The sequence below is a fragment of the Chanos chanos genome, chromosome 3, assembly GCF_902362185.1.
Source record: "Chanos chanos chromosome 3, fChaCha1.1, whole genome shotgun sequence".
In the NCBI taxonomy this organism is placed as follows: Eukaryota; Metazoa; Chordata; class Actinopteri; order Gonorynchiformes; family Chanidae; genus Chanos; species Chanos chanos.
This window is the reverse complement of record NC_044497.1, coordinates 220,001-230,000: the sequence shown is the minus strand read 5'-3', so window position 1 is coordinate 230,000 and position 10,000 is coordinate 220,001. Positions and strand designations below refer to the sequence as shown.

At 40.9% G+C, this 10,000-nt stretch overlaps 1 protein-coding gene across 1 annotated transcript in view; it reads right to left on the bottom strand.

Annotated features, from left to right (window-relative positions):
- katnip (katanin interacting protein) overlaps positions 1 to 9,793 on the bottom strand; it is a 55,223-nt gene extending 45,430 nt beyond the window's left edge. The window contains exons 1-3 of the mRNA XM_030770145.1: positions 9,702 to 9,793; positions 9,060 to 9,103; positions 7,423 to 7,511 (exon numbers count right to left, since the gene is read on the bottom strand). Of these exons, the coding sequence (XP_030626005.1) occupies positions 7,423 to 7,511; positions 9,060 to 9,103; positions 9,702 to 9,708 (140 nt within the window). The 5' untranslated portion in view covers positions 9,709 to 9,793. The remainder of the gene's footprint in view (positions 1 to 7,422; positions 7,512 to 9,059; positions 9,104 to 9,701) is intronic.
- Positions 9,794 to 10,000: the final 207 nt, after the last annotated feature.

Below are 10,000 nucleotides of genomic sequence, written 5' to 3'. Positions count from 1 at the left end.
AAATAGTGCGAGAGTCAAGTCCATCTCACTCCATGCTCCTGCCAAGACAAATTGGTTTTCCAGTTCTTATTGCTCCCAGCTAGAATAAGGAATATACGATTTTTACAATGACAAATGTCTCGATAAGCCATCATGTCAAACTGAATCCATAAACCATGTAAAGTTTGTGTCTTTGTTCTGCCTTGATATTTCTGCCAATCAGAGTGTGTAAAGTGCACAAACTGTTGGAAGTCTGATGCTTCAGTAAAATGCAGGTTTATTTAATACATTGTGTTTCATAAGAAAGGTGTGTTTCTGGGCATTTGTAATATCACACAACACCATCCCCTGATTACAGTCCATACAAATGCTGCTGGAATTACTGGGCTTCAGATGTCCTCCCTTTTGTAAACAGGGGTAATCTCAGGAAAACGTCCAGATCCAAGACTTTATACTTAAGGGGCGACCCAATTTGAACAGTTTAGTGCTCACGTTGACAGGGTTTGGAATCTCTTGTATTATTCTGTTTAAAATGTCTAGTCCATTCTTCAGTTTTAAAAAGACTTGATTTTCTTAAAAAGATTTTCATGGGGTGATTTCCAAATTTTGAAAAGTTAATTCTTAACTCAAGTTAATACTAATACTAATACTGCTATGGTAACATGCTGTCAAGATGGCTGTCGTTCTCTAAGCTCTTCCTCAACTTTAATTTTTTTTTAATTTATTCACACTATTTCAATTTATTCACACTATTTCAATTTATTCACACTATTTTAAGCAACAACACGACATTTTTGAACGTCATGATCACCTGCGACAGGCAGACTTTGATCCACAAAAGATCTACAATCTACGGCACCAGAGAAGGAAGCAGGACAAAAGAGCTGGAGCACTGGTCAGGCTGAGATAACGAGATAACGCCACCCTCTTCCAAGTATCCTTCCAGCAAATAATGTTCACCGTAATGTTAAGACTAATATGACTACATATTCAGTTAGTGAAGAGATTCTTCCCATGAGTGTACTCTCACGTCCACGTAGCTCACTTCGGTCTAGAGTCAGACAGACCATATTCGTAGCAACTTAGTTCCAAGTCAACTGACTCCGTCCTCCAATATGATCACTGTAAGCCTGGTAAGTTAGGTTTTTATCAATATTAGATCACTTTCACATAAGACATTGCTGGTCAGTGACCTGATCAGTGATCTCAGCCTTAACATGATGGGTTTGGTTACAGCCCATATTTTTTCTCCCTTTAAATGAAGCTTCACCACCTAACTATTCCTTTTCTTATGTTGCTAGGGCAACAAAGAAAAGAGGGGATATAGCTCTAATTAAAAATGCAATCCTGCACTACCTCATCTTTCCTCATTAGTGCTCTATCATCCCCCAGGGTCCTACAGTCAGTTTCTAGATGAGTTCTCTGAATTTATCTCTGTTATTATAACTAGAGTGGATAAAATCCTGATACTGGGGGACTTTAATATCCACATCAATAACAGTTCTGATTCTCTTAGTACAGCTTGTAACAATTCGCCTTACTAAAAATTTAAGGAGAACAGCACAATGCAAAATTTTAGGTACGGGCGGATCTGATTTCTGCTGCCTATGGACGCTACCAGCTGGGCCTACGAAAATGTCTGAAAGAAATAAGTGGCAACCGTCAAAACTCACCCTTTGATCACCGTAAATAATACATAGCAGACTTGCCGTGCAAAAAAAACACATATATTAACATGAATCGAATTAGACCGCGTCCGATTTTGGACGAGCCCTACAAAATGCACAGGAAATTAAACAGAATATTTCCCTTGATGAATAAAGTCCCACACAAAAAACGAAATCCTCCAGTGTTCGGCTTAAGCAATATGAGACGCCGCGGTCTATAAACAACAGAAAAAACCACGCAATCTCACCAGAGCGTCCCGTTTAGAAAAATAAGGTCCTTGTCATGCGGTATTCCAGTGATTCCTTTTTAACAGTATAATCCATAAGCGGAAAGGTAGATCTACTGTTCATCAACTCCTGGTAGTTCCGCGCTTGCCAGACCTCCAAACGTCGCCTTGCTCTCCTGTTTTCGCGCTTCGACAACAGGTAGCACGTCATTCCCGTTCCTCCGCGTTTAAACATAAAAGTGTACATAAAAGTCCATCCCCAAAAGCCGTGTTAACATCGGAAACTGAAAACATGTATAGCATTTAAATTAAGTGATAAAAATAAAAAAAAACAAATACATGTTTCTCTCATCACGACAATGCCATACACGAAGGTAGACCTTTAAGTAACCATTACAAGCTTTGACAGCTATCATAGACACTCTTGGCTTTAATATCCACATCAATAACAGTTCTGATTCTCTTAGTAAAGCTTTGACAGCTATCATAGACACTCTTGGCTTTAACCAGTATGTCCATGAACCCACTCATTCCAATGGCAATACTTTAGATCTTATTCTAGCTGGCGGACTAGATATCTCTCACGTTGTCGTCTCTCCTTACTCCGCTGCCCTCTCAGACCATTTTCTTATTACTTTCTAGGTAACTCTCCTGTTCATGCCAGTTGTCTCTACTGCGATTCGTAGCTGCTGTCGCATTAATGCTTCTACCATTGCTGACCTGCTTCCTACTGCTCTCAACTCTTTCAGTGATCAGCCATGGTCTTTGAATGACTTGACGGACAGTATAAATTATACCCTCCATAATGCATTGGATACTGTAGCACAATTAACTATAAAAAATCGGTGTAAACACTCAACACTTAAGAATGATACCTGCGCACTGAAGCAGGTGTGAAGGAGGATGGAACGAAAATGGCGGGCAACTAAACTAGAGGTCTTCCGCCTCCCGTGTCTCAATAGCCAGATCCACTTATTACTCAGAAATCATTGATCTTAACAAAAATAACCCCAGGTTCCTTTTTAATACAGTATCATATCTTACCCAGAATCACTCCCTTCAATCTAGCCCTTTTACCACAAGCAATATTGTTGATTTGTTCTTGCAAAACAATAAACTTGATTCGTGTTGATATTCAAATCCACCTGAGATTAATCAGGATGTTTAACCTTTAACTCAATTTAACCCTCTCTCTCTAGACGCGCTGTCCAAATTGGTGCACTCTGCTAAACCAGCCTCTTGCCTCCTTGATCCCCTACCTGCTAAACATAACACAGAGCTTTTCTCAGTCCTAGGCCCAACAATGGCCTAGGCCTAACCCTAACCTTCTAAATATGTCACTTAAATCTGGTGTTTTACCTTCCGCTTTTAAAACGGCCGTGATCAGACCTTTACTTAAAAAAAAAAACAACAAATCTTAACCCTGAAGCCTTAAATAATTCTAGGCCGATCTCTAATCTCCCGTTTCTTTCAAAAATATCTGAAAAAATTGTCGCTGCTCAGCTTATAGCCCACATGTCCTCTAACCGTCTGTTGAAATGTTTCAGCCAGGCTTCAGGTGTTTTCACTCTACTGAAACCGCTCGAACTAAAGCAACTAATGATCTTTTATTAGCCATGGACGCTCAGAGAGAAAGCAGTGTGTCCACTATAATAATGTGAACTCTGAGTACCGCGAGCTTAACTATGGTGTACCTCAGGGGTCGGTCCTTGGCCCTCTCCTATTCTCTATTTACATGCTCCCTTTGGGTGATATTATTCGTAGTTACAACATTAACTTCCACTGTGCTGATGATACTCAGATTTTCTTACCTATGAAGCACAATGACCGCTCTGAATTGGCTAACCTTGAGGTGTGTTTAAGGGTTGGATGTCTTCAAATTTCCTGATGCTTATCGCAGGCAAGACTGAAATTCTGGTCATTGGTCCCCATACGCATATGCATCTTTTTAGTGATCTTACCCTAAATTTTGACATCTGCATCATCTCTCAAAACTCTACAGCTAAAAACCTTGGTGTGATTTTTTAATCTAGACTCTTGCTAGTTACTCATATCAAAAACACAACTAAAACTGCCTTTTATCATCTCTGTAATATCGCTAAAATTAGGCCCTTTCTAAGTATGGCTGACGCAGAAACCATTGTTCACGCATTTGTCACACCTCACCTCAATTACTGCAGTGCGCTGTGCTCTGGTCTGCCTGCCTCTACTACCAAAAGTCTTCAGCTGGTCGAGAATGCTGCTGCCAGAATCCTGACCAGAACAAGGAAGTTTGACCACATTACAACTATGCTGGCTTCCCTTCATTAGCTCCCAACTCATGCAAGGGCAGATTTTAAGGTCCTCTTACTGTCATACAAAATTCTACATAGGCGTGTGCCGGCCTGCCCATCCGACTTCATTACAACCTATAACTCCCCTCGCACCCTGCGCTCTCAAGATTCTGGACTATTAGTCGTTCCAAGAGTTAAAAAGAAGTCCGCCGGCTACCGAGCCTTTTCCAACCGCTCTCCCTTCCTCTAGAATGGCCTACCTAGAGAAATTAGGGAGGCAAACTTACTTCATACCTTTAAAACTAAATTAAAGACTTATCTATTTTCTCTGATTTATTGAGAATATATATAATAACTAACTTTGTTGTGAACATGTAAAGCCCTTTGAGAATATAGATAGTGATATTGGGCTCTAAATAAACTTTTATTATTATTATCAGTTTTTTAGAAATTCCTTAAAGGAGTTTCCCTCTACCGTTTCTTCAATAGGATCTCCTCAACTGTTAAACATTTCTGCTATGCTGTTCAGAAGTACTTTGTATTATTTTAAATGTAGTCAAAATATTACAATATCTACCCAATTGGTATTTTCTTTCCTTTTTTTGATGATCTGATCTAATATAAAAGCCTAATGCTAAGCCATTTGATTCATTCCATGTGAATCTGAGTTTGAAAGTATAATGTCACACATTTTTTCAAGATTCATAGTTGTGTTGCTTGTGTGTTTCAGGTATAGAAACATTCAGCAGTTGCCAGAAAGCAGAAGACACTGGACATTTTCTGTGTGTATAGCACTTGCAGTATGGCTGCAGCGGTATAGAAATGTCCTTACTGTGGTGTTTGAAGAATGCCACCTTGCGATTTGCGGTGATAGCACAACCAAAGCCCCCTGTGTTTATTTATTCATTCATTTGATGTTACATGTCCTACGACGGAGTGTTAGGGCCACATTAAAAAAAAAATCTGAGATTTCGAGAATAAGGTCGTAATATTACAAGAATAAAGTCATAATTTTACAAGAAAAAAGTCATGGTATTACGAGACTAAAGTTGTAATAATAGGCTACGTGTTATTTTAGAGGTGAAATATCAGAAGAGTGGAACGTGGAGCACCTTGTGAAGTAATACTTTAGTATAGGTTTCACAAATAACGAAATACCTAATCTTTTTGGCACATCAGCACCACATTATCATAAGTATCAGGACTGATGTGTGTGGCACAGCATGAGGCACCACACTGAGACAAACAGCAGTCGCCAGAAGCAGGCCCAGGCTGCCACTGACTGTCCTCTTGCCTGCCTTCTTGGTTGCTGGTAATATATTTTCCTAAAAATTACGTTTTTTTCCCCTCGAAATGTTACGATTTTATTCTGGTAATATTGTGCTTTTTTTCTTGTAAAATTATGACATTATTCTTTTAATATTACAAATTTTTTTCTTGAAAAATTATTTTTTTATTCTCGTAATATGATGACTTTTTTTCTCAATTACGACCTTATTTTCAAAGTCTCCGAATTTTTTTCCCCTCAGTGTGGCCCTAATACTCTGTCGTAATTTCTGCATGGCATATCTGTCTTGTCTGTTAATGTTGCCATGATGTGCAGTTATGAGGATTCGGTGCAATCACTAGCAAAACTGCCACTTATAGTTACATGTCATATTCATATTTATTTGAATGCAATATTTACATATTTAATTTGTGTTTTCCAAGCGATTAATGACATTCTGACGAGTGTCGAGGCAGCGATTTTTAAAAAAATAGCTATGGGGTATCTATGGATATGGATATGGATATATACAGGGGTTATCATACACTGTCTGTTTTCCTCCATAACATTATTTGTTGACAGGTACAGTTGCTCACTAGTTTTCAACACCAGCCTCACAAACCGCTTATCCTCAGTGTCAGTTCTCTCGACTGATTTGATTGGTCAGTCAGTCAGAAGGTTACGATGACATAATGCACTTGCTAAATGTATGTTCAGTGCAGAAGTCTGGGTGAAGCGTTTTCTCATTTTCATATGGAGAGATTATAGAAAAAACGTGTGTACAGTGGACATGACCCCTTTCAAAGCTGACAGAAAAAAGTGAGTTTTCGAAAATATCCGGATACATGTAGACAAGGCCACAGACCAAGTCAAAAGCTACATGAGGACGGCAGCACTCTCAGATAAGGGGGGAAGAAAGCTGTTATGACAGTAATGGCAGTGACAGGCTCAACACTGTGGTGCACCCTCTAATGCTGCGGTACACCCTCTAATGCTGCGATACACCTCCTAATACCGCGGTACACCTCCTAATACCGCGGTACACCTCCTAATACCGCGGTACACCCTCTAATGCTGCGGTACACCCTCTAATGCTGCGGTACACCTCCTAATACCGCGGTACACCTCCTAATACCGCGTTACAACCTCTAATGCTGCAGTACACCTCCTAATACCGCGGTACACCCTCTAATGCTGCGGTACACCCTCTAATGCCGCGGTACACCCTCTAATGCCGCGGTGCACCTCCTAATACCGCGGTACACCCTCTAATGCTGCGGTACACCCTCTAATGCCGCGGTACACCCTCTAATGCCGCGGTGCACCTCCTAATACCGCAGTACACCCCCTAATGCCGCGGTACACCCTCTAATGCCGCGGTGCACCTCCTAATACCGCGGTACACCCTCTAATGCCGCGGTACACCCTCTAATGCCGCGGTGCACCTCCTAATACCGCGGTATGGTGGCGGTGCTGTTATTGTTGCAGCCCTAACTTGCAGTGGTTTTCATACAGGATAAACTACTTATTGCAGGGACAATTACCTCACTCTATCAGGAACAACCTGGAGAGTCCCTGACTTTGTTTATTCATGTTTCCACTTTCAGTGAGGCAGTGAACTCTTGTAATGAGAGAGTTTGACGTAGTTTCCATTGTTAGAGAGAATAAGTCTTGTCCATGCACACCTGCCAATGACATGGGCATTTACTGCTTTCTTCAGAATCACATTCTGCACTTTACATTTTGAGCAATTTACTTTACAGTCCCAACTGAGAGAAGTACTGTGTATGCGTGTGTGTGTGCCTGTAAGATGTTCTGCACTCAGTTCTTCACATCCACCAGCTAATCACAACTAAGCGCTGACATCATGTGGTTCTTATAACTATCACTCTGTCTCTATTACTCTGTGTGCGCATACACATGTGCGTGCGTGTGTGTGTGTTTGTGTGTGAGCGCGCGCGCATGTTCATGGGTATACGCATGTGTGTGTGCATGTGTGTCCATTTCACCTGTTTTTGTGTTGCAGGGAGATTAAATATTCATCCAGAGCATACGTAGCAGTGCAGCAGTGTTTCTCTCCCTCAGTTCTCCTGACCTCCTGCACAAAGAAACACCGGAAACATCACACACAAGTTTTAATCACAGTACAGTGTCAATCTCACACTAACACCTCATACTGTCTCCTCACTGACTGTGGAGTTATTTCATCTGGAACATCCCACTGCTCTGAGGCAAATGCAGAGGAATCACTCAAACTGATCACAAACATTCACACAACATTTAAATCCCTCAAACTGATCGCAAACATTCACATAACATGTAAATCCCTCAAACTGATCGCAAACATTCACACAACATGTAAATCCCTCAAACTGATCACACAAACATTCACACAACATTTAGATCCCTCAAACTGATCACAAACATTCACACAACATTTAAATCCCTCAAACTGATCACAAACATTCACACAACATGTAAATCCCTCAAATTGATCGCAAACATTCACACAACATTATAATCACTCAAATTGATCACACAAACATTCACACAACATTTAAATCCCTCAAACTGATCACACAAACATTCACACAACATTTAAATCCCTCAAACTGATCACAAATATTCACACAACATGTAAATCCCTCAAATTGATCACAAGCATTCACACAACATTTAAATCCCTCAAATTGATCACACAAACATTCACACAACATTTAAATCACTCAAATTGATCAGACAAACATTCACACAACATTTTAATCACTCAAAATGATCACTCTAATGTTAACACAATATTGAGATCACTCGGAATGACCGCACAACCTTTCATCCAACATTTAAATCACTTTAAAATGCCCCATACTTTTACAAAATGTTTACATCACTCAAAAATGTCACAAACTTTCACACAGTGTTTAAATCTGGCCCACAAACAGTGACAAGCCTGTAGTGTTGTTCAGAATATTCACTTACACTTCTAACTACTGACACCCTATCAGCATTAAACTTAGTACTGTTCATTAAACCAATAAACTAGACTTGCCTAATCTAACCTGCTGGACTAAACTACAGTACTATTCAGTATTCTTCTTCCATAAACCTCATTATACCATGTGATACTTTACAACAGACATAACTACATTACCTAACCATACTACACTACACCACACAGTACTCTGTTCCACTGCTTCCTCTGTATGTGAATACACAGGACATGTACTGGTGGATGAGGCGGCGATGAGACAGGCGGTAGATGAGCACAGTGAAAGAGAAAAACTAAAGAGAAGAAACACTCTTACAGACTGTCTGTCAGGTAGTCAGAGCATCAGCAAGGCGACAGAAGCACTGAGACAAAAAGAAGAGAAGAGAGGGAAAATAAACACAGAGAAAAGTAAGAAGCGACAGCTCTCTCCTACAAAGAGAGAGAGAGAGAGAGAGAGAGAGAGAGAGAGAGAACAGGTAGGGCAGGGAGATGACAGAGAACAATATGAAATATTAACATCAACAGGACAGTCACTGTTGGTTAGTCCTTGGTTTGGGTGATTTACTGTAGTTGACTATATACAGATCATTACATATCTTAGCATCTGGTAAACTTAACTGGATCAACCGGGACAGTCTTTAAATCAGTGGAGTTCCTCACCTCAGTGTGTGCGGATGGTCTGTCAGGCAGGCGCTGGAACAACCCTGCGGTCCACATTCAGGCAAGAAAGGATGCTGTTATATTCAAATCCGAACAAACCTTCGTAAGACCGCATCAGAATGACCTTAATATGGTATATACTGCCGGGAGAATAGAACTAGCGAATTGTCTGGCAAACATCTGTCTTAAAATCCGAGGATAAAACGGACGTGATCTCCAAAGGTGTGCGTCAGTCTGATCCGCGCTGATCGCGGTATGTTTCCCGTTTTAAAGGACGCTCCACTCCGCGGCGGGAGTCTGGGGCCTCGGTAATATTTTGGAGACAGCCGACAGCTAGGTTATCAACATAGCCAGCAAACGCAGCCGCCACCACATTCTGGCAACAGCGTCTCTACATTTTCACTAACTATCAGATCACAGCGGGAAGCGTTTAAATAAGCGTGTAAAATTTCAAAAAACTATTTTCACTGGAAGCCAACTGAATACAGGGGCGTTACAAAGTAATTTGTGAGGGGTGTTAGCTATCGAATTAGCCGTTAGCAAGTTAGCTTAGAGACAGAACCCCCAAAGTCACTTAAAATGCTTTTAGATCACCATCAGAGTAGAACTGTGAACGCACGAAGTCAGAAACGGTCAACTTACTGTCCATGGCATGTCTTTTTCCAAGGATAACGTGCGTCGAAAATGTGTCTGGAGGTGCAGGTCAAGGCGGCTCATGTGTGTCTGTTGTGAGGTGGTAACCAGGAGACCCATCAGTTTCCCTCACACCCCTCTTAGCGGTGCATGGGTGTATGTCCCAGTTGAGCAGTATACAGTTCCTTCATTCTAGTCGAGTCTAAATACCAGACTAACTGGGCAGCGTTTTCCTGATGTAATCACAGCATTAAGATATATTTGATTTAACTCGAGGACTTACTGTCGAGTTTCGCTTCAGTTCACGC